General features: G+C 47.2%; 2 protein-coding genes across 4 annotated transcripts; both read left to right on the top strand.

Moving 5' to 3' along the window:
- The first annotated feature begins 1047 nt into the window (after positions 1-1047).
- LOC114860219 (WAS/WASL-interacting protein family member 2-like) lies at positions 1048-7511 on the top strand. 2 transcript variants are annotated; one of them, XM_029158644.3, is made up of 8 exons: positions 1048-1285; positions 1818-1913; positions 2195-2462; positions 4430-4555; positions 4661-5290; positions 5375-5608; positions 5796-5897; positions 5981-7511. In XM_029158644.3, exons 2-8 carry the CDS (start codon positions 1839-1841, stop codon positions 6019-6021), a joined length of 1476 nt encoding a protein of 491 aa, XP_029014477.1. In that variant the 5' UTR covers positions 1048-1285; positions 1818-1838; the 3' UTR covers positions 6022-7511. The 2 variants fall into 2 exon arrangements, with proteins under 2 accessions (XP_029014477.1, XP_029014478.1); XM_029158645.3 differs by having other exon boundaries at positions 1050-1285; positions 2195-2327.
- A 137-nt stretch (positions 7512-7648) lies between these two features.
- LOC114860175 (transient receptor potential cation channel subfamily V member 6-like) lies at positions 7649-23047 on the top strand. Of its 2 annotated transcripts, none has more exons than XM_029158566.3 (16): positions 7649-9147; positions 9252-9320; positions 19611-19733; positions 19804-19944; positions 20016-20114; positions 20204-20379; positions 20454-20600; positions 20664-20743; positions 20816-20960; positions 21110-21196; positions 21278-21354; positions 21434-21599; positions 21817-21883; positions 21972-22240; positions 22318-22424; positions 22508-23047. In XM_029158566.3, exons 2-16 carry the CDS (start codon positions 9311-9313, stop codon positions 22737-22739), a joined length of 1926 nt encoding a protein of 641 aa, XP_029014399.1. In that variant the 5' UTR covers positions 7649-9147; positions 9252-9310; the 3' UTR covers positions 22740-23047. The 2 variants fall into 2 exon arrangements, with proteins under 2 accessions (XP_029014399.1, XP_029014398.1); XM_029158565.3 differs by having other exon boundaries at positions 9223-9320.
- The last annotated feature ends 1694 nt before the right edge of the window (positions 23048-24741 follow it).

The raw sequence follows: 24741 nt of genomic DNA, 5'->3' as shown, positions 1-24741 counted from the left end.
TTTTATTTGGATATTGTGTAACTGCCCTTCTTTTTGTTTTGGGCCACTGCCCTTAAAATGTCTGTGCACGACCCAGCCAACGAGCAGTGGGCTGTTAGAGAGTTTTATAAAATAGTGGATAAGTATAAGGTGCATGTTCGGATATGGGTCTAAAGATCAAAATTTGGGGAAAACGGGTGCTGGAGTTGTAGTGGAAACTGCAGGAAAAGAATTCGGAAACAGAACCTTTCACCATCTAAGTGTGTTTGCGGTGGAATTGGTTGCAATTAGGGTGGCAATGAGATGGGTGGAACTTAACGGGCTGAATAGGGTATTAATCTGCAGTGACTCTCTGTCAGTGTTGCAGTCGCTACCGGGGAAAAAGCAAAGTACCATCAGGAGGTGTTATTTGATGTTCTGGAATTATTAAGTATAAATAGTAGCAGGGAGATCGTGTTAATGTGGGTCCCAGGCCATGTGGGTATTCAAGGGAATGAGTGGGTGGACAGAGTGGCGAAAAGGGCAACAGCAGGAGGAGGTTGTGGAACATGTTAAATTGTCAAAAGGTGAAGAGAAAAGCATAGTGTGGGTGAATATTGTGAAGGAGTGGCAGGATGGTTGGCTCAAAGAGGATAAAGGACAGAAGCTTTATAGTATCAAAGAGAAAGTGGGGACAGGAGGAGGACTAGGTGGGCGCGGGACAAGAGAACAGGTCATTTTAAGTAGATTAAGAATAGGCCACACGTATCTGAACTTTACGGTTGATGGGGAGAAACGTGGGCGGGAGGTGTGAGTTTTGTGGTGAAGTGGAGGGAGTAGAACATGTTATAATGGAGTGTGACAAGTATAGGAGGGAAAGGGAAGGAATGGTGAGAGGGATGAGGGAAGCAGGAATGAAAGATGTGTTTGAGATGTGTGCTGGAGGATCAGAGAGAGGGATGGAAGCCTTGTTCACGTTTTTAAATGTTACTGAGTTGAGGAAAAGAATCTGAGGGTGACATAAATCGACAGGTGGCGGTAGTGCAACAATGAGGATGCAAGCAGCCGATAAACACAAAAGAAGCAGCAGCAGCAGCAGCACAGTGGACTGGAACCGAACCTCCCCGTCCTGTAGCTCGTCATCCGCTGGGTCACGTGCTCCCGTGACTTCGCCCAAGGGAAGAAAATCTCAGCTCTGCGGCGGAGAGGCAAACGGAGAGGCAAACCGTGCTCAGAGGGAAGCACAGCTGCACATTCACAGGCGTAAACCAGCAAACGAAAACGTTCAAATATGGTTGTTTCTGGAAGGAGGCGGTAACGTCCACAGGTAAGCTTTATTTCAGCTGCGGACACGTTCCAGCGATGCTAATGCTAAAAGGAATGTTGGGCTAGCTAGTCCGCTAGCACATCTTGATGTGTAGCTTGTGCTTTGCTGGGCGCGTGAAGCTGTAAACACCGGTATGTAATTATATATTGACCGTTAAACGCAGACAGGTGCAGGAGCGCTGACTCCACATCATCCCGCAGGGATGCGGATGAGCCCCCGGTGCTGATGATGGTGTTTAAGCTAATGTAGCTAAAGCCTACACTAACACCCACGATGACAACGGAGACCAAATGTGACTATATTAAATCCCGTCTGAATCGGTCTCTGTGGGCTTGTTGTTAATTCCACTTCTGTCTGATTTTCTGCTTGATGTGCCCCGGACGAATAACGTGCATGAGCTTCCTTCATCCCAGGTAGCTGAGTTTCTGTCGGAATGATTCCACATCACTTAAATCTAATCCGGGCCTGTTTCGTCTGGGTTCGTTGTTGGTAACTGATTTTTGCGCTGACACTGTAAAACCGTGTGTTTCAGGTGTGTTTTTTGAGCAGCAGGATGCCCATCCCTCCCCCTCCTCCTCCTCCTCCTCCTCCACCAGGGGGTCCCCCGCCTCCCCCCACCTTCTGCCAGGTACCAAGCCCCACACACCAGGATAAATCTTCCAGTTGACTGGAAGGTTTCCTATAAACATGTAACCGTATACATCACCCTCCTTTTAACCAAACGAGTTAATCCAAATCCTGCTTTTATACGTAAAGTATTTATGTGAGCTCAAAGAAATGTTTTGGTAGATTCTGCACAAACATTCTGAGGAAGGCAAACTGGTAACTTTGAAAGTACTGAGTGGCCTCTGCAAAGCCCATCTCCTGTGAGGCTAATGATGGGAGCAATGCTTTAATTTGTCCCTCCAGGCCAACACCAGCCCTCCAAAGGGGAGCAGGGAGGACGCCGATGGTCGCGGCGCTCTGCTGTCAGACATCTGTAAAGGCACCAAGCTGAAGAAGGTGGCGGTGGTGAACGACCGCAGTGCTCCGCTACTCGACAGTAAGAGCCCAGCACCTACCACAGAGCACCCATACATTCGCTTATACCAATACCTACACCAGCAACAGAGCCAGCCTAAACAGCAGGGGGCGCCGTCTGAGGAGCAGAGGACGACAGCCGGTCCGTCTCTAGAGAGTAAGACTTCAAACCTTTTCTGGTTTAAGGCTGCAGGAGGCTCAGGGCCAGAGGGGACAGAGCTGCCTCGTCTCCTGTCCAACCTGTCAATGTGCCGAACTATATAAAATGACGTCTTTACCAGTGAGACATAGAAGAACTACAGACTTGAAACTATTCAGTTTGAACCAAATTGGACCTTTTCCAGGTCAGGTCCCTTTCAGAAGTGGCCCCAGATGAGCTTCATGGCTGGTGAATGAACTCAGCATTCATGTGAGGGCTTTTTAATAGTCCAAGGCCTCTACTCCGTTCTCAGCGTTCCACAGTTTGATGCAGTGATGCAGAAGTGATGGTTTGTAACGTTGACACACAGACGTTATAGTTGCCACCAGTGTGTTCAAACTGCTTGTCTGGACCTAGAGCTGTCCAGAAAATAAAAACCTAAACCGCATCACATCTGCAGTTGGAGGAGCCGGAAAATCAGCAAATTACAGTAAGAAATGGACAGGAATGCAAACGGCCATCGATGTTAAACCTCTCCTAATGCGGAACATCTCAGAGCCAGCGATAAGTGTATAAATGTGAGATTAGTCCAAACACACACAACCACTTTTCTGCTGCGTCAAGCGTTTTCCACTGTTTGATCATTATTTTACTGTTTGTTTCTGTTTCACATTTTACTGTTTCCTCACATCTGGCGTTTGTTATAATAATGATTTCTGTTTCTTCTTTTTCCTGCTGATCTCCTTTTGAGTTTGGGTTAATTTGGAGTTTGAGACATCAACTCATTTTACTGCAGATTCATATCAGTGCATCAAACTGTTGTCATGTCGTGGATGGACAGGGATGGAGCGGCTGCTAGAGCCGACCCTGCAGCTTCCTGCAGTGCTGCCAACGCTTTCAGTTTCATTCCTCTGGTGATGCATTAAGTTGTTAGAGGGACATAACGTGCTAGTCAACAGCAACTCAGAAGAAGAAAACCTCAGGGTTGTACCATTGTTTGGAGTCTAAGATTAAGAAGCAGCATGTTTTCAGGTAGAACTGAAGAAATTGTTGCAGACACTTGTTTTGTTGAACCACAGCTGGTAATGAAACTCCACAGATGCGTTGCACGGCTCGAATGTGTTAGCATAGTGCCTTCATGTAACAGTAGCATGAGCTGCTTTACATGCCGGGGCGTCGGCTGAGCTCCTGCTTACTGATGCTGCATGATTCCAGGTTCAGTCTACACCATAAAATCCCAGAAACTGTCAGATGGAGGCAAACTGGATTCAGATGTGAACGATCTGAACGTAGCTGTCTTTGACTCAGTCCTGCTAGATGCAGGGTTGCTGTGACGATCTGCATGGCAGTGGACAAATATTCACGGCTGCATATTGGCTGCAGCTCCACCACAAACACCAAGCATTAACCCAACTATAAAGGTTCTGGTTTCCGTTTGATCCGGATCATGTGTGCAGTGTAAGCTGAACCTGAAGCTGCTCAAACGTATTAATGGATAATTCAGTTTTTCTAACTCTGGCTTTATTTTGGTTGTGTCATCCATCATCTGCATGAAGTCTTCACAGACGTGGCGATGCAGGTGGTCTCTGAGCAGGTTTCCAGGTTTTACTGCTGATAAACGCTAGAAATAAAGCCAGGGAAGCTTTAGCTTCAGCACCAGCTCTGATCACCTGTGATGTCAAAATGCTGATTAACATTTTCCACTGTTTGTTGCTGACGCTGGCTGTTGGGACTGCGTGGGAGCGTAAACACCTCCATTTAAACTATATCCACAACTTCTGACCCCCCCCACAACCTACCCACCACCACCACCTTCCACCTGAGCTGTGTGTGATGTGCTTCCCTAGTCTTACCTGCATCCTGCCTCACCCTCTCACCTTCATTCATTCACACATTCTGTAACCTCATCTGTGTCAGTTGTACTTCAATGTCATACGCTCAGGAGGCGGGGCCTTACTCACCTGTCCACTGGTTATGGTTGTCAGAGCCTAAAGGAAGCGGGGCCGCAGCAGGAGGAGCCAATGGCAATGGGGCATCAAGCCCGTCGGGTTCTGCTCCACCAGTTGGAGGCTTGTTCACAGGCGGTGTTCCCAAACTAAGGCCAGTTGGAGGTGATGTAGATTTGAATTAAATTTTTGTTTTTTCACGTTTTGACATGAAGCAGAAGATGTAATGATTCAATAAAAACCCAATGTTTTTGTTGCTTCTTTTTGTAGATGGCTCCTCTGGACGTTCTCCTTCCACCCGAGCTGCAGCCCCTAGGCCTCCCAGTCACGCAGAGAGCCCCTCATCCCAGGCGTCGTCGCCGATGGATTCCCAGCGTCCTTCGCTTCCCACCCTGTCCCCCTCCCCCTCCCCTGCAGTGTCCTCCCCCTCCACCAACATGAAGCACTCCTCCTCAGCTCCCCCTCCTCCACCTCTTGGTCGACGTTGCAACGCGCCCTCGCCTCCATCTTCCTCCACATGTTATAACAGAGAGAAACCCCTCCCCCCAACCCCTAACAACACACCACCCCTCCCTTCTAAACCTCCCCCATCCCCTGGACACAGCAGACGTCCTCCTACTGCTGGAGGAAACCCCACCTCCTCTTCCTCCAGTTCTCTCGCCCCTCCTCCTCCAACTTACCGCATTGCTAATGGTCCAACAGGTGCCAGCGGAGAAGCAGCACCGGAGCTGCCCCAGCGTCATAACTCCCTGAGCAACAAGAGGACCGCTCCCTTGCCTGGAGGCCACACCCCCACGCGGGGCCCCGCCCCTCCACCACCCCCTGCTTCCCCCACACCTTCCAGGCAGGCTACCAATAGGCCCCCTCCTCCTGTCAGAGAGGCTCCAGGGAGGGGAGCAGGTGAGTTAATGATGCCATCAGATCTGTCCAGGTGCATCCTGGTAAACTTCACTGTACTGATGTCCCCATCTCTGTCCCCCTCAGCTCCCCCTGTTCCAGTTCAGTCCACATCCTCAAGGGCAGGAGGCAGAGACGGTCCACCTCCTCCTCCTCCGCCTTACAGGACATATGGTAGTCCCTCCCTTTCCTCTGACCCCCCTGCAAGAGGGAAACCCCCTCCTCCGCCGACCCGCACCCCCAACGCTCCTCCTCCGCCTCCTCCCCCACTCCGTAATGGATACCCCTCTTCCTCATCCACCATCACTCACTCCTTTGTTGGTGAGTCTGTGTCAGCCTCCGTCTTTTCATCTTCAGTAGAAGACCAGCAGAGTCTCCATCAATTAATCTGCTGTTTCGTTTGAGATTCATGAGTTTTGTCAGTAATTACTTGTGGATTTTTATTGGTTAGTTCTCCACGTAGCTGTAATTAAATAGCAGGTGATCAATGTCTCCTGTCTTCCCACAGATGATTTTGAATCAAAATATTCGTTTCATCCTTTGGACGATTTTCCTCCTCCAGACGAATTCAGACACTTCACCAAGATTTATCCCAGTAAAGCCAACAGAGGTGACGTCTATATATTCATTGTTCTCTGCCGATTGACCACAAGCGAGTCGCAATGAGTTAAGTCTTTGTTTTGACTGTTGCAGTGATGAGAGGAGCTCCTCCGCTGCCGCCAATCGGGAGGTAAAGTGTGGAAACTAACGTGTAAACAACTCCATCCTCATCCTGTTTGAAGACATCGGTGTTGTCCAGCTTCCCCGTCCTTGAGTCTTCCACCATCAGCTCATCTGTTCCCACATCTGATTGGCTGGGAGTCTGAAAGACGAACGGACTTATCATCTCAGGTGGCCAATTGGAGCAGAGCCTCATGTAAGGTGTTTGGAGGGATCTGGACACTTCACCCGCTGTCTAAATGTGTAGCTAAACCTGATCACCTAATGTTACTGTGATGCTCAGAAGATAATGGCTCACCTGTACTATAGGCTCCCACAGAAACCTCTCTCCCAGCAGGAGCAAACAGTGGGCCTGTCGCTGACTCTTCCCCTCAGACACACTTCACTTTTTTTTTTTTTTTTTGCACTTGCACTTTTTATTTGCAGCACTGCCAAGCAGCTGCACAGACTGTGGCTGTTCTTCTAATGAGCACTGAGACAAGGCTAAATCCTGACTATGAGCATGGGCGGCTTCACATTTTGCAAATTACATTCATCAGATTTCTTTTGAGACTTATAGATTGACACTACGGATAGAAATGTGAAACTGAAAATATAAATGTTTTTACCAAAATGGTTTAATGTCCGTAATTGAATATTAACTGCTTGACTGTTTTGATATTAGAGGACTTCCACGTGACCTTCAGTTCCTGGATCTGAAGATCTATATGGCATGTAAAGACAGACACAAGAAACAGTTTGTAACATAGTCACATCCAAGTGGACCAGACACTTGCCTGCTGCTTCTCCAGCTACAAACTGCTGCATGGCTCCAGTGGAGCGTTTTAGCAGCTCCAGCGACGCTTGGCTTCCCACCTGCAGTGTTAAGTCAGTGGCGATGAATCGAAGCAGCTGGTGGGACACGTGACAGTTTGAGAATAAATTAGTAACAACTCAGTCAAATAGTTTGAGAATAAAGTCTGGATGCCACAGTAAGAAAGTTAGTGTTTCTGAAAATGACTCTGTCGGTTGTAAAAAGGAACCGTGAGTTTTGTGACACGAAGAGTATTGTATCACTCAATGTTACAAGAGAAGGTTAAGTTCATGTGTTTAGGAATGACTTTAATACATTTTCACACAAGAATGACATTATTCTCATCGTCCAACGTTTTTTCTGGTTCTCTGACTTGTCATTGTGTTGCTTTGTGACATTTAAAGCACAAACACAATCGGAAAGAAACCTTTACAGTGTTTTTACGCTTGAGGAACGTCTCTGGACCATGTTCAGTATTATGTTTAGTATTATGTAAAAACTTGTTTTTTATGGCCTACATGCTTTTCCTCAGTTAGTGCCGCTTTCATTACTGACTCATCTGTTTGCCTTAAAACATGTTCGGTGTAACTGTTGACACGTGGTTGACTGTGATGCTAGCTTTAGTCAAACTGGGACCAGTTCACAGCATGCGGCCTCTCACTGGTCTCTCTACGTTACCTGAGCTGAAATAAACTTTAGACTAAACCTGCACAGAGTCTACGACCACAGTCTGCTTTGGTGTCTAATCCCCAGTGTTCTTGGCTGTAACCTTCACCCCTGCCTGCACAGAAGAGCTGTCTGGCCCTCGGTTCTCCGGCTCAAAGGACAGTTGAAAAGTGGAACATGAACTGAAGCTGGTTCCACAGAGGAGCTTGGCAGTTGGGGCTTTGGCTCGATTCTATATGTAGAACCTCTAGAACAAGTGTAAACCGCCGACCTCGAGGCTCAGGGTTCCTGCTGGTTCTCTGCTGATGTCAGTTGGCTCATCTAGCTGTTGACTCCCCTTGACTGAACACACCTGATCCAGTTAATCAGTACCAGACCAGAAAGGGAGTGGCCAGAGTTTGAGACACCTGCTCTAGAAGCACCAGTAAACCAGCTCTGAGTCGGTGTATTACAAGATGGAGCTGATCATTCAGTTTTGAAACCTTCCTATGACTAAATAAATTCAGATTTTAAGCAGAAATGCTTTTCTTTTCACGTACAGTGAAGGTTTCACCATATCAAGAATTTGTTTTACTGGTTGAACCAGTGAAATATATGCTATAGCAGATAAAAACATGTAAAGTTGGACATGAGTGGATCAGCAGTTGTACAAGGCATGATGCCGAAATCCACGTTTCTAGCCACACGTGTCTTTTTCATGAGAACAGTAAAACCAAATGCTCAGTGTGTTGTTTTCTCCTGCGTTCGTGTGCTTCTGTATTAACACTTGAACCATGTAGCTCTTTCTCGTAGCCGAACCTCTGCTGTCCGTCCAGCAGAGGGCGCTGCAGACCAGGTGAGGTCCAGCAGCACCTGCGTGCTACTTAGTCTTCTCCTTCAAATAATCATTTATTAACGTAGGTACAGTGATGCCTAAGAAAACACTGACGAAACAGGCCTCTGTGGCGTGAGCACGACGGACAAGCGGCTTCTGGCCTTTCTCAAACTAAAAAATGTGAGAAACTGGATAAAGTCGAGGCTTTTAGCAGCAGGATGTCGCCTGTTCACTTCTACAAAAAAAATGTACGAAGTTCAGTTTACGCATTGAGTTCACGGTGTACAGATATGAAGCTTCAAGGATACATCTGAAAAATAAAAAGAACCAAAGTTGGTGTGACATCAGTTTCACTGGAGCTGTTGGTTCAAACCGATTTTTTGAGGAGGTCACGTTTTTAAAACCGCGACTGTTTCAACGACTCTGATTGGTGCCTTCTGTCCGCTCATGTTGGAAAAAATGGATATTTTCCGTCTTCAACTGTATTCTTTGTTTACAATTGTAAAAGCCTTTTCTCACAAACACCTTACCATCACTTCACTCTTTCCTGTCGTAAAGTGAAGGATGATGCGAGCTGACGGGCGTCACGCGCTGAACTGGTCCGGTTCGGTTCGCTGCTAATGATGACGCAGCGCTTTTTGGACCTGCAGGTGATGAGCGATAACGAACCCGCTCGTCTGCAGCTCCGCCCGCAGGAGCTCCGCCTTTATAAAGACGGACGCTTTGCTCCACAGTCGGTGGAAGTAAGTGACGTCCTCCGAGGTCAATGTCTTCATCCGCCCTGATCACCGTCACCCACTGGTGGAGGGGAGACCAGAACCGCTGGGACGAGCTTCTGGACGAAACATTTCTGCTTCACACCAAACTGTCGGTACCTCGAACCACGTTCCGCTCGATTTGAGGGAATATTCGTAGTTTATGTTTATGTCCTTTACTTTCCAGCACCAATGAAATCCCACTGTTCTACGCAGCTAAAAGCAACAGTGTTGGTTGCGTCCGGAACCTGCTGCAGTACAGGAACACCAACGTGATGGAGCGAGGTCAGTCCTGGGACACTCATACTACACACACACACACACACACACATGCACACACACACACACACACACACACACACACACACACACACACACACACACACACACACACACACACACACATACACATGCACACACACATATATATATATATATATATATATACACACACATACACACACATATTCACTCACTCGCTCCTCATCAGACCCGCAAAAGTCTTACATACAAACACACACTGCCTACCACTGCTGATGGACACATGCATAGAGTCATTACAGTATATATACACACTCTATTCTCACCCTCCGCGGGTGGTCTCATCCACTTTCCAAGCTCGGGTCCTCTACCAGAGGCCAGGGAGCTTGAGGGTTCTGCGCAGTATCCTTGCTGTTCCTAGGACTGCACTTTTCTGGACTGAGATTTCGGATGTTTTTCCAGGGATCTGTTGTAGCCACTCCTCCAGTTTGGGGGTCACAGCCCCCAGTGCTCCGATCACCACAGGCACCACTGTGGCCTTCACCTTCCAAGCCTTCTCCAGTTCTTCTCTGAGCCCTTGGTATTTCTCTAGTTTCTCATGTTCCTTTTTCCTGATGTTGCCATCGCTTGGTATTGCCACATCCACCACTACGGCTTTCCTCTGCTCTTTGTCCACCACCACAATGTCTGGTTGGGTTGCCATTACCATTCTGTCTGTCTGGATCTGGAAGTCCCACAGGATCTTGGCTCGCTCGTTCTCTACCACCTTGGGAGGTGTTTCTCACTTTGACCTTGGGGTTTCCAGTCCATACTCCGCACAGATGTTCCTGTATACTATGCCAGCCACTTGGTTATGGCGTTCCATGTATGCTTTGCCTGCCAGCATCTTACACCCTGCAGTTATGTGCTGGACCGTCTCAGGGGCCTCTTTGCACAGTCTACACCTTGGGTCTTGTCTGGTGTGGTAGATCTGGGCCTCTATGGCTCTGGTGCTCAGGGCCTGCTCCTGTGCAGCCAGGATTAGTGCCTCTGTGCTGTCCTTCAGCCTGGCCCTTTCAAGCCATTGGTAGGATTTGTTGAGATCAGCCACTTCAGTTATGTTCCGGTGGTACATCCCGTGTAAGGGCTTGTCCTCCCATGATGGCCCCTCTTCCAGCATCTCATCCTCTGTTCTCCACTGCCTGAGACATTCACTCAGCACGTCATCTGTCGGGGCCTTATCCTTGATGTACTTATGGATCTTGCAAGTTTCATCCTGGACAGTGGCTCTCACGCTCACTAGTCCTCGGCCTCCTTCCTTGCGGCTAGCGTACAGTCTCAGGGTGCTGGATTTGAGGTGGAACCCTCCATGCATGGTGAGGAGCTTTCGTGTCTTAACATCTGTGGTCTGTATCTCTTCTTTTGGCCACCTTATTATTCCTGCAGGGTATCTGATCACTGGCAGGGCGTAGCTGTTTATTGCCTGGGATTTGTTCTTGCCATTGAGCTGGCTTCTTAGGACTTGCCTTACTCGTTGGAGGCATTTGGCTTTTGCCGCATTCCTTGTTGCCTGTTCAAGGTTGCCGTTTGCCTGTGGTATTCCAAGGTACTTGTAATTGTCCTCAATGTCTGCTATTGTTCCTTCTGGGAGTGAGACCCCTTCTGTGTGGATTACCTTGCCTCTCTTTGTCACCATCCTCCCACATTTCTCAAGCCCGAATGACATCCCGATGTCCGAGCTGTAGATCCTGGTGGTGTGGATCAGCGAGTCGATGTCTCGCTCACTCTTGGCATACAGCTTGATGTCATCCATGTAGAGGAGGTGACTTATGGTGGCCCCGTTCTGGAGTCGGTATCCATAGCCAGTCTTGTTTATTTTTTGGCTGAGGGGGTTCAGACCTATGCAGAACAGCAGTGGGGACAGTGCATCTCCTTGGTATATGCCACATTTGATGGATACTTGGGCAAGTGGCTTCCCATTGGCTTCAAGGGTGGTTCTCCACAACCTCATCGAGTTTGCAATAAAGGCCCTTAGAGTTCTGTTGATGTTGTACAGCTCCAAGCATTCAGTGATCCATGTGTGTGGCATTGAGTCATAGGCTTTCTTGTAGTCGATCCAGGCTGTGCACAGGTTGGTGTGTCGCACTCTGCAGTCTTGGGCGACTGTTCTGTCTACCAGGAGTTGGTGTTTGGCTCCTCTAGTATCCTTACCAATGCCCTTCTGTGCTTCGCTCATGTATTGACTCATGTGCCCACTTATCTTAGCTGCGATGATGCCTGACATGAGCTTCCATGTTGTGGAGAGACAGGTTATTGGCCGGTAGTTGGATGGGACTGTACCCTTTGAGGGATCCTTTATTATCAGGATTGTTCGCCCTTCGGTTAGCCATTCAGGGTGAGTCCCATCCCTTAGCAGCTGGTTCATTTGTGCTGCCAGGCGCTCATGTATTGCAGTGAGCTTCTTTAGCCAGTAGGCGTGGATCATGTCAGGGCCAGGTGCTGTCCAGTTTTTCATACCTGAGACTCTTTGTTGGATGTCTGCCACTGTGGTAGTCACTGGATTCTGTTCAGGGAGGTTGCTGTGGTCTTCCCTCAGATCCACCAGCCACTGTGCATCACTGTTGTGTGATGCCTCCCTCTCCCATATACCCTTCCAGTACTGTTCAGTTTCCAGCCTTGGTGGGTCTGCTCTGCTGTTATTACCCTGCCAGTACACTTTCTCAGGTTGTGTTGCGAACAGCCGGTTTATTTGTCTGGCTTCGTTGTCTCTGGTGTATCTCTTTAGGCGGCTGGCCAAGGCTTGTAGCCTTTGCTTGGCAGTTTCGAGTGCTTCAGGTATGGTCATCTGGCTGTACCTCTTTGGCATCGGTCTTTCCTTGCACCTCTCTGGGCCTCTGAGATGCGAGATGAGATATATATATATATATATAGCTCACTGGATAGCTCAATCGGTAAAGTCGCAAGACTTGTATGCGGGTTCGAATCCCCGTTAGGGCAAATAAGCATCCCGTGTGGGTCCTTGGGCAAGACCCTTCAAGCTACCGCCTACCTCATATCATGAGAGACAATGAATCACATGAGACACCGGCTTAGACCGGGCGACGTCTGAGCCGGTGTCACCAGGATCTATAGCTCAGACATCGGGGTGGCATTCGGGCTCGAGAAATGTGGGAGGATGGTGACAAAGAGAGGCAAGGTAATCCACACAGAAGGGGTCTCACTCCCAGAAGGAACAATGGAAGATATTGAGGACAATTACAAGTACCTTGGAATACCACAGGCAAACGGCAACCTTGAACAGGCAACAAGGAATGCGGCAACCGCCAAATACCTCCAACGAGTAAGGCAAGTCCTAAGAAGCCAGCTCAATGGCAAGAACAAATCCCGGACAATAAACAGCTACGCCTTGCCAGTGATCAGATACCCTGCGGGAATAATAAGGTGGCCAAAGGAAGAGATACAGACCACAGATGTTAAGACACGAAAGCTCCTCACCATGCATGGAGGGTTCCACCCCAAATCCAGCACCCTGAGACTGTACGCTAGCCGCAAGGAAGGAGGCCGAGGACTAGTGAGCGTGAGAGCCACTATCCGGGATGAAACATCCAAGATCCATAAGTACATCAAGGATAAGGCCCCGATAGATGACGCACTGAGTGAATGTCTCAGGCAGTGAAGAACAGAGGACGAGCTGCTGGAAGAGGGACCATCATGGGAGGACAAGCCCTTACACGGGATGTACCACCGGAACATAACTGAAGTGGCTGATCTCAACAAATCCTACCAATGGCTTGAAAGGGCCAGGCTGAAGGACAGCACAGAGGCACTCATCCTGGCTGCACAGGAGCAGGCCCTGAGCACCAGAGCCATAGAGGCCCAGATCTACCACACCAGACAAGACCCAAGGTGTAGACTGTGCAAAGAGGCCCCTGAGACGGTCCAGCACATAACTGCAGGGTGTAAGATGCTGGCAGGGAAAGCATACATGGAACGCCATAACCAAGGGGCTGGCATAGTATACAGGAACATCTGTGCGGAGTATGGACTGGAAACCCCAAGGTCAAAGTGAGAAACACCTCCCAAGGTGGTAGAGAACGAGCGAGCCAAGATCCTGTGGGACTTCCAGATCCAGACAGACAGAATGGTAATGGCGAACCAACCAGACATTGTGGTGGTGGACAAAGAGCAGAGGAAAGTCGTAGTGGTGGATGTGGCGATACCAAGCGATGGCAACATCAGGAAAAAGGAACATGAGAAACTAGAGAAATACCAAGGGCTCAGAGAAGAACTGGAGAAGGCTTGGAAGGTGAAGGCCACAGTGGTGCCTGTGGTGATTGGAGCACTGGGGGCAGTGACCCCCAAACTGGAGGAGTGGCTACAACAGATCCCTGGAAAAACATCCGAAATCTCAGTCCAGAAAAGTGCAGTCCTAGGAACAGCAAGGATACTGCGCAGAACCCTCAAGCTCCCTGGCCTCTGGTAGAGGACCCGAGCTTGGAAAGTGGATGAGACCACCCGCGGAGGGTGAGAATACAGTGTGGTAGAGAGAGAGAGAGAGAGAGAGAGAGAGAGAGAGAGAGAGAGAGAGAGAGTCTGTGTGTGTATGAATGAATGAATATATATAATATACAATTTAAAATTTGCATGGAAATTAAAATAAATCAACTTTTTAGTATAAACGACCTCTTGAAGCTCATCAAGAGAATGCAAAGAGTGTGCAAAGCAGTAATCAAGGCAAAAGGTGGCCTAGAATATGACATATTTTCAATTGTTTCACACTTTTTTGTTATGTATTTTATTCCACATGTTAATTCAAAGTTTTGATGCCCTCAGTGTGAATCTATAATTTTCATATATACTGTTTACTATACATATGTTATATTCTATATGTGGTACTATACAGGTGCTGGTCTTTAGGAGATTTTAAAAAGTTGATTTATTTTAATTTTCTTTCAGATTGTAAATTGTATTTTATAATCATTCATTAAACACAGACTGTTTATTTCTTTTTTTGTGGCCCTCGCCATGGCGCAGGGCGCAGTGCGTAGTGCATTGTGCTCCTGTCACTCAGGTCACGGAGGTTGCGGTACGAAGGGCATTTGGTGTAAAAACTTGCCATATTCAACAATGTGAATGCTTTGCTGTGATACGCTGAAGGAGTTACCTTTAATTTCTTCAATTTTGATGATTAAAACTGCCCAAACCCCAAATTCATTAGCTCAGAAAATTTGAACATTACGTAATACCAATACAAACAAAGGATTTTTTGAAATCCTGGCCAACTGAAAGGTATGAACATGAAAAGTATGAGCATGTACAGCACTCAATACTACGTTGGGCTCCTTTTGCCTGAATCATTGCAGCAATGCGGTGTGGCATGGAGGCCATGCGTCTGCGGCACCGCTCAGGTGCTCTGAGCCCAGGTTGCTCTGAGAGTGGCCTTCAGCACTTTGCCATTGTTGGCTCTGGCATATCACATCTCTGTGCTGCTTATAGCAACTGGTATTGCCAGCCAGTCTCCGATCCTCATCCTACCCAGCCCAACCATGCTTTGCTTCACAATAAAAGTTCAGACGAGTTTGCTGGCCAATCACAAACAGGGATCCCATGATCCTTAAAGTAGGCACTGGTAGCTCAGACAGTGTGTGCAGGAGCCAGGTCCTGTTGGAAAATAAAATCTGCATCTCTATGAAGTTGGTCAGCAGCAGGAAGGATTAAGTTCTCTAAAACTCACTCACAGCAGCAGCCCAGTCCTTTTTGTCTTCAGCCCAGACGAGACGCTTCTGACGCTGTCTGCTCTTCTAGAGTATCTGAAACCCATGTCTTCATACGTCTGGGCATAGTGGTTCATGAAGCACTGACTCCAGCTACAGTCCACTCTTTGTGAACCTCCCCCACATCTTTGTGTCACAACGGCACAATGGTGGAAGGACCCAAATGCACAGCGAGGCTTGAGTAAATGAGTGTTTTAATAAGAACGTAGTCAGGCAGGCAACGGTCATACACAGGTTGGCAAAAACAAGATCCGACAAGGCGTGGGCAAAGACGTGGTCAAAAAACAGGCAGAGGTCAAACACACTAGACTGGACTATCAGAGTTTGGGCTAGAATCAAAACGGTATTGCCAAACTGGGTCATGCACGGGAACTGGAGACTCGACAACGCTGGAAGGCTGGTCATGGAATGAACGCAGACAATCTGGCAAGGTGCTGGGGTGAGAGGTGGTGCTTAAGTACTGAACTACTGATTACTGATGATGTGCAGGTGAGGTTAACAAGGGCCGAAAGTAAAGCTGGTCTGACTGGATATGGGAGCTAAACAGGAAGTGGTGACAAAATAAGACCGGAAATGACTAAGACAGTGAAGTAGTTGACTGAGGTTGTGACACTTTGATTGGGTTTTGTTCTGCATTCCTCTTCAGGGTGCGGTTATCCCTATTGCTTGGACACTTTTTTTCTACCACATCTTCCTTCTCTCTGCCTTTCTATTAATGTGCTTGGACACAGCTCTGTGAACATCAAGCCTCTTTGGCAAAGACCTTCTGTGTCTTCCCTCCTTGTGCAGGGTGTCAGTGGTCGTCTTTTGGGCAACTGTCGAGTCAGCGGTCTTCCCCATGACTGTGTAGCCTACAGAACCAGACTGAGACACCATTTAATGGCCTTTGCATGTGTTTTGAGGTAATATCTGATTAGGTTGGGCACAAGGTGTCTACAGTAATAACGAATATTAAATACTTTCACAATATTCAAATTTTCTGAGATACTAAATAAAATAAAATAAAAAAGGTTTTCATTAGCAGTACTGTAGGTACCTGTTATACTGTAGGTACTATGGTAATACTGTAGGTATGTGTAGTACTGGAGGTACTATGGTAGTACTACAGGTAATACTGTAGGTATGTGTAGAACTGGAGGTACTATGGTAGTACTACAGGTAGGACTGTAGGTATGTGTAGTACTGGAGGTACTATGGTAGTACTATAGGTAGTACTGGAGGTATCTGTAGTACTTTAGGTACTATGGTAGTACTGTAGGTAGTACTGTAGGTACCTGAAGGACCGTAGGTACTATGGTAGTACTACAGCTAATACTGTAGGTATGTGTAGTACTGGAGGTACTATGGTAGTACTACAGGTAGGACTGTAGGTATCTGTAGTACTGGAGGTACTATGGTAGTACTATAGGTAGTACTGGAGGTACCTGTAGTACTGTAGGTACTATGGTAGCACTACCGGCAGTACTGTAGGTACTGTTGTGGTACTGCAGGTACTATGGTAGTACTGCAGGTAGTACTGCAGGTAGAACTGTAGGTACAATGGTAGTACTACATGTAGGACTGTAGGTACTATGGTAGTATTATAGGTCGCACTGCATGTATGTGTAGTACTGCAGGTAGTACTGTAGGTACTATGGTAATACTAAAGGTAGGACTGTAGGTACTATGGTAGTACTACAGGTAGGACTGTAGGTACTATGGTAGTATTATAGGTCGCACTGCAGGTATGTGTAGTACTGTTGATACTATGGTAGTACTGTAGGTAGTACTGCAGGTACTATGGTAGTACTGTAGGTACGTGTAGTACTACCATAGTACCTGCAGTCCTACCTGTAGTACTATCATAGTACATACAGTACTAGGACTGTAGGTATTATGGTAGTAGTAGTACTATAGGTAGGACTGTAGGTACATGTAGTACTGGAGGTGAGTGCAGTACTACAGGTAGTACTGTAGGTACGTGTCGTACTGGAGGTACCTGTAGTTTTAGTGGCCGTTTACCATGTCCACAACTCTGAAGGCCACTTAGCTTGCTAGGTGTCGGGTTTTGGCACGCCGTATATTCTTCTTGGTCCTATTTATTTAGGTCCATTAAGTATTAAGATCCACACACTGCCTTTATGATCAAAAAGACCCTTTATTGATTTGAACACAACACAAAACAATGCCGAATGATGTCTAATATCCTAACAAAGCCTTCCGTTATCAGGGGCTGCTTGTTCCAACACTTTAATTCAAATTTTAGCTTCACCTGCGCATGCTTTCCTCCACTCATCATAGCGCTGCCTGCTGCTTGGAGGTAAGCACTACACCTTGCCAATAACATGGAAACAGGCAATTTGGCACTATATAAAACTAATCATACATTATTGCAACAATAAATGAGGCAATGCATTAAAGGTCCACGCACACGCCTTTTTCATGCTACACAATGCTAAAGAATTAGACCTTGATGTCTCAGTAAGGTGTCTGTAACTTTTCATGTCAAAAAGCTCTGTAGAACACCCACACAGCCCGTCTGACCCGTGTGTCCACAGCCTGCAGTGACGTCAGTTTGAGAAGCAACCTCCTTGTGTATAAAAAAACAATGTCATATTTACAGTTAGCTGACCAGATAAGCAACACTTATGAGTACACATCAACAACACACATGTTAGACTTAGATAGAACTTGCCATCACCCAAATTCACAGGTCTACTTGGGCTACGACATAGACACGACAGTCTCGGTAGTAATTAGAAACACAGCTGACTCTCACAACTTACTATCACAGCCAAACCCAAGTTGTACTTTGTATCATGTGGAGGCTAGTGCTAGCCGCTAATGCTAGCCACTAACGCTGAGCTAGCGGCTAACATGACGCTAGCAGCTAAAATGTGAGCTGAGTGAATGACCTCAGTACCATATATCACACGATTCGAACTGGACAAATGCTGGAGAGGCTTGGACTCATCCGAATTGCCTGGCAGCACCTTGCAACACTGTCTATCTCTGTAGCTGTTAGCATCAACTGTTCTAGCAATTATCATTCCTTACACAGCAGGGAAGCTAGATTATGACCAAAGAAACTTCTGTAGTACATACATCAAATAAGTATCAAGCATGTACTTAGGTTTAGGGAAGCAGCAAGTGCATCACGTCTTGTAGGAACAGAGCCCTTTGTCAACCTCAAGCCCAGTAATAAATATACCCTCGTTTTCAAAGCAGACGGAGGTGAAATGGTGTCCACACACAAAGAAGCATTTAGGCAGCGGTGCCAGCACCGGTCCATTTACAATAAAATTAATACATAAAGTTCTCCTTTTTTGCTCCGCTGGTAAAATGAAAAGGCTGCGATGCTGTTTGGAACAACCAACAACGTAGCACCTTCTGCACCCTAATGGCCTCATGTCAGTTTGTGTGGCAGTGAGTGACGTCTTGTTCTTCTTGTCTTTTAAATGGCAGGTAGACACCAACTGAAAGGTGCATTACCGCCAGCTACTATGCTAGAGCGCACAGTGAGTGACTGAAACGCAATGTTGCAGGTACATTTAGGGGTCCAGGTTTGTCTGGGCGGGCCCGAAGCTGCTTCTGTGAGTGGTTAATAAAGTACAGACGTACATAGTCCGTCAAATTTGAAACCAATGGTTCTTGAACCGGATTGTATAAACTCGCAAATTGTGAAATAAGTAGGGAGTGTACTTCTAACACACCAGGAGTGTCTTAACGTGAACCAGGGAGTCAAATAAACATACCAGAATGTCCAAAAAGTACATTTTGCATGTGCAGGGACCTTTAATAATAACCCACAATATCCAAATCAATCACATGCTACTCGGTGGCTGACACAATAGTACTGTATGTAGTACTGTGGGTACCTGTAGTACTACCATAGTACCTACAGTACTACCTCCAGTACTACACGTACCTACAGTACTACAGGTACCTACAGTATGAGTAGTACTGTAGGTACTATGGTAGTACTATAGCTAGTACTGTAGGTACATGTAGTACTACAGGTAGTACTGTAAATACTATGGTAGTACTATATATAGTACTGCAGGTACCTGTAGTACTGCAGATAGTACTGTAGGTACTATGGTTCTACTATAGGTATTACTGCAGGCATGTGTAGTACTGCAGGTAGTACTGTAGGTACCTATAGTACTGCAGGTACGTGTAGTACTGGAGGAATGTGTAGTACTACAGGTAGTACTGTAGGTACTGTGTTGTACTGGAGGTACTATGGTTGTACTGCAGGTAGTACTGTAGGTACTATGGTAGTACTACAGGTAGGACTTTATGTACTATGGTAGTACCACAGGTAGGACTGTAGGTACTATGGTAGTACTATAGGAAGTACTGCAGGTAGTACTGTAGGTACCTATAGTACTGTAGGTAGTACTGTAGGTACCTGTAGTACTGCATGTACATGTAGTACTGTAGGTACCTATAGTACTGTAGGTAGTACTGTAGGTACCTGTTGTACTGTAGGTAGTACTGTAGGTACCTGTAGTACTGTAGGTACCTCTAGTACTTCAGGTACGTGTAGTACTCCAGGATTCTGGACTCTCTGACTCAGGTGCTTTCGGGGAAACGTCGCTCCACGTTGCAGTGATGAATGACAACCTGGAGGCTGCTGTGGCTCTGATGGACGCGGCTCCTGAACTTGTGGACGAGCCGATGACGTCGGAACTGTTCCAAGGTTGGTAGAGAAGCGACGCGTCACCGTGTGAGACGTTGTGGTTCCTTCACCGTGTCTGTTCTCTGTCCAGGACTGACTCCGCTCCACATCGCTGTGATCAACCAGAACCTCAGTCTGGTCCAACATCTCATCGACCGTGGTGCTGATGTGAACATGCCTCGGGCCACCGGCTTGTACTTCCAGAAGAGGAAAGGAGGACTCTTCTTCTATGGTACCGTAAGTCCACAGCAGCTCGGAGTGTAGTGATCACCACGGTGACGCCTTTCACTGGCTTCTCTGCAGGTGAACACATCTTGTCTTTTGCTGCATGTACTGGGAACAAAGACATCGTCTCCCTGTTAATTGATGCAGGAGCCAGCACCAGAGTCCAGGACCACAAAGGTAGGACGGGCTGCTTCCTGTCGGAGGAAGACGGTGCAGAGTTATATTCGTTTTACTAGTTGATACCAACAATGTCTTCTTCTCTTCAGGCAACACTTTGCTTCACGTCCTGGTTCTGCAGCCCAACCAGGAGACCGCCTGTCGCATCATGGACCTGATTATGGCCTGTGATGCAGAGCTGGACCAGTCGGTGCCACTCGTCATGGTTCCAAATGTCCGAGGACTCACTCCTTTTAAACTGGCTGCCAAGAAGGGAAACGTTGCGGTGAGAGAAATGGGCAGAAGAATTAGAGGAGATGCGTCGGCATCACATCCTCACTGCTGTGGTTTGTTCCTCAGGTGTTTCAGCACCTGGTTAATAGACGCCGTGTGTTCCAGTGCAGCCTGGGTCCCGTGACCTCTAATCTCTACGATCTGACAGAGATAGATTCATGGGCCGACAACAAGTCTGTGCTGGAGGTGGTGGTGTGCAGTCGCCACAGAGAGGTAGGACTCCACAGGCACATAGTGTAAAGTCAGGAATAACACAACTAAAGGGTTTGTTTTTAGGCCAGGAGGATCCTGGAGGTGACGCCTGTGAAGCAGCTGATCAGTCTGAAGTGGAACCTGTACGGAAAACACTACTTCAGGTAGCGTGAGGTGTCGGTGTGTGGCTTCCAGCGTGTGAGGCCTCGGTTCACTGTTGTTCTGCTTCTGTCCAGGATGCTGCTCTTTGTGTATCTGCTCTACATCTCCATCTTCACAGCGTGTTGTGTGTTGCGTCCTCTGAAGGACATCCCTGCTGACTACCCCAAACCTGTCACCAACTACAGCTTCAACACCATCTATGTCCAGAAAAGCCTCAATGTGCGTCAGTCAAAGTAAAACAAGCAGGTGGACGTGTCCTCGACTCGTGGGTCTCTCAGAACCAAGCCTACGAATGTAGTGAGATACATGTTGTGTGGAGCTGAAACAATGAGTGTGGGTGTAAAGCCAGCTGTGTCCTGTCTGGTCAGGAGAGCTATGTGACGTATGGAGACCACGTGCGGATGGGGGGGGAGATCATCAGCGTGGTGGGAGCCGTAGCAATGATCCTGTTAGAGGTGAAGGAACAAAGCCGCTCACTGCTCTCAGCGTCCGGCTGCTGCCGCTCTCACGTCCGGCTGTGCTGGTCTCGCCCACAGATCCCAGACATACTGAGGGTGGGAGCCAAGCGCTACTTCGGCCAGACGGCGCTGGGAGGCCCCTTCCACGTCATCCTGTGAGAAGCGAGGCTTGTGGCAGCAGCACCAGGCCCCTGTGGGAAAAGCTTGTGACCTTTGTGCTGCTGTGTTGAGCAGGATCGTCTACGGAGGCTTGGTGGTCCTGCTGTGCGTGTTCAGACTGTGCCAGGTGCAACAGGAGATGTCCGTCATGGCCGTGTGCTTGGTTCTGGGCTGGTGCAACGTCTTGTTCTTCGCTCGGGGTTTTGAAATGCTGGGTCCTTTTGTCATCATGATACAGAAGGTGGGAGCATTTTGCTTATTATCATGTCACATAAAAGACAGATAAATGTTGGAAGGCATCAGGATACACAGACACAACTGCCATCTCTGATCAGAGTTACAAACGTAAGTCCAGTGTCGGGTACTGATATTTGTTTCCTATGAGGCTGACATTTCTACTGGTCACTTGTGTTGATGATTACATCTTTAAACTGCCTAACCTGCCTTATTTCCTCTAGATGATATTTGAAGACCTGCTAAAATTCATGTGGCTGCTGATCATTGTGATCATTGGTTATGCCACAGGTTAGTAACTGGCTGCTCTTTAATCCTCTGAAGTCGTACAAACACATTTATGTAGCTGTAACATGAACGTGGTGTGTTTCCTTCCCAGCCGTGTGGACGCATTATATGACCCAGAACCCGATGTCTGTACCAGACTACACCAGTCTGCCTGTGATGTTTTTCTCACAATTTGTGGTGGACACGACCTTCATTAATCTGCCCATCAATGAAACCATCCCCACGCCCCCAGTCATTTATGTGGTGCACATTTCTTTCACTGTGTTTTCTTCGGTCCTCCTGACAAATGTGTTGGTGGTGATGATGAATGACACAATGTCCAGGGTGGGTCAGGAGAGAGACAAGCTCTGGAGAACTCAGGTGACACATTAAGAGAAGCACAGATCACACGACCCCCTGTTAGTAGTCCACTCATCAGCCATGACCCACTTGTGCAGGTGGTGGCTACAACGTTGATGATGGAGAGGAGGTTGCCACGGTGCCTGTGGACTCAGTTCGGGGTGCGTGGGCTCAACAATTATCCAAAGGACCAGTGGTTTCTGAGGTATATGAGCTCAGACAGCTGTTAAAAAACAAAAGGAAAGTACATGAGAAGTACAAACGTGATGGCTGCTGTGATCTTTGCAGGGTTGAGGCCAGAAAGGATCGAATGATGGCAAAAATGAAACAAAACATCAAGAAACAAAAGACGGTTATGGCGACGACGGACACAACAAAGACCTTGGACTCAGGAATCCTCAAGATTAGGTCAAATAACGCTCAGGGCAGTCTGTCTTGGTGGAGGCTGGTTCGTCACATTGTTTCAGGTTACGGAGGTGGAACACAAAGACTTGAGAACCAGGATATAGAATTGTTTTAATAAAACAAATTCGTCTTTATATGGTCTAGAGTTAAAACCAGCTTCATAAAACCAAGGCTGGTTCTGACAGAGCTGATCCATCAAAATAAGGAGCAGCCCAATAACAGGTTTGCAGTGTGATGGTTTGTACTGTCTCATGAAATCTGTTTGAATGCAACAGTAGCTGAACTACTGTAGCTTGACTTGCAAAAGAATGAATGGTCCCTGGGAGTAAGCAGGATCCTCTGGCATCCACCGTCGGCCAGCAGCAGGGGTTTCTGTTCATACGCTGCCATATGTGAAATAAATATATGTCTGAGCCTTTGAAACTATGTCTGGCAAAGTTTGATCATTGACAACTAGAAAAACAACTAACGTCCTTTTTCAGTCAGGTCAATCTAGAAAATACTATTTTCTTATGGCAATATCCTGGAAATTCCTTCTTCCTGCACGGTGGCTGTAACAGTGTGGTGCTGAAGGAGCTGCTCAGAGCCTCCGTGTGGTGCAGGGGTGGAGGGTTCTCCATGATGGATGCTAGTTCACCAGCATCCTTCTGTCCTCCACCTCCTCCATGGACAGAGTGCAGCCCAGGACAGAGACGCTTTCTGAAGTAGCTTGTTGAGTCTCTTCCTGTCTATGCTGTACTGCCCCCCCAACCAGCACCCAGCTCCATACAGGACCACTGAGGCCACAGTGTCATAGAAAGTCCTTAGCAGCTGTCTGCACACACCACAGGACCTCAGTCTCTAGATGGTGTTATCCACCCCAATGCCTGGTTGATGTGCCAACTGCAGCGGGTCTATGTATTATGTATTTATGTATTAGGCCAAAGAGACCCATGCTTCATGCTAGATTAAATTAGATTCAATGTTATTGTCACTGTCACGTACAAAGCCAATGAAATGCAATAGCATCTAACTAGAAGTTATTAGGGGTTTATTTACAAACAGATAAGGGAAAACATGAATGTACAGTAACATGTATGAATATACAGTGTATGACAGTGGGTGTAATGTACAGTAGGTTGTACAGTAGAACAAAGATGCGATTCAGTTGTGGGGAAGAAGCTGTTCTTCTGTGGACAGAAGAGGAATGTGGGTGCTGAAGAAGTGTCTCATAGGAAGAGATGTAGGAAGCACAAGAACCAGTTTGGTTTGTAAAGCAAGATTAGTGAAAGTGTGAGGTTTGTGGTGGATTTATCAAACGATGGCCTGTATAAGTTCAGACAGATGAATCCGTGGAAAATCGAGCAATTTCCATGGATAATGGAGCATAGTGTGGGGATTTGGAATGGTAGTGGAGAAAGTATGGGAGAAGAGAGAGGGGAAGAAGGTGGAGGGAGAAAGGTGGGATAGAGTGCAAAGTATAGGAGATGAGAGGACGACGTGAGTAAGCAATTAATATTGTAATGCGGTTTGGGAAAGAGGGAGGAATAAAAGAGGTGGACCCAGCAAATCTAATGAAATTTTGACAAACAAAACTGGGGAGATAAAGTATGTGAGGATACTGAGTGATGGTAATTTGTTGATTTGGTACAAGGATGAGGCAAGAGTGTGGAAAGCAAGAGACATGGATTTATTGGGTAAGGTCACAAAGGTGGTTAGAGTGGGGGAGAAGCAAGAGCGTGGATGTAAGGGGGTGGTAATTGGAATCTCGATTGAGGTCAGTATAGAAATACTGGTAGGTTATTTATTACTTAAGCAGCAGAATGTGATTGATGTTAGGAGACTGACAAGATGAGTGGAAAAACTGAAGACAGAGCTAGTTGTAGTAGAGTTTGATGGTGTGGAACTGTCTTGAGGAGGGTTTACTGGGTTTGTATTCGGCATTCGGTGAGAGAGTTTGTTCCAAATCCTATGCACTTTCACCTGCACACCTCTTCCTTTTCTTACATACCGTCCAAACTCTTGACAGTTATAACACCTCATAGGATTTGGAACAAACTCTCTCACCGAATGCCGAATACAAACCCAGTAAACCCTCCTATGGGAAATGTGGTGAGGGGGTGGAACCAAAGTGCTGC

Source organism: Betta splendens, chromosome 8 (assembly GCF_900634795.4).
Source record: "Betta splendens chromosome 8, fBetSpl5.4, whole genome shotgun sequence".
Taxonomy (NCBI): domain Eukaryota; kingdom Metazoa; phylum Chordata; class Actinopteri; order Anabantiformes; family Osphronemidae; genus Betta; species Betta splendens.
Note: the sequence above shows the minus strand (reverse complement) of the source record. Positions and strands in the feature narration are given on the sequence as shown.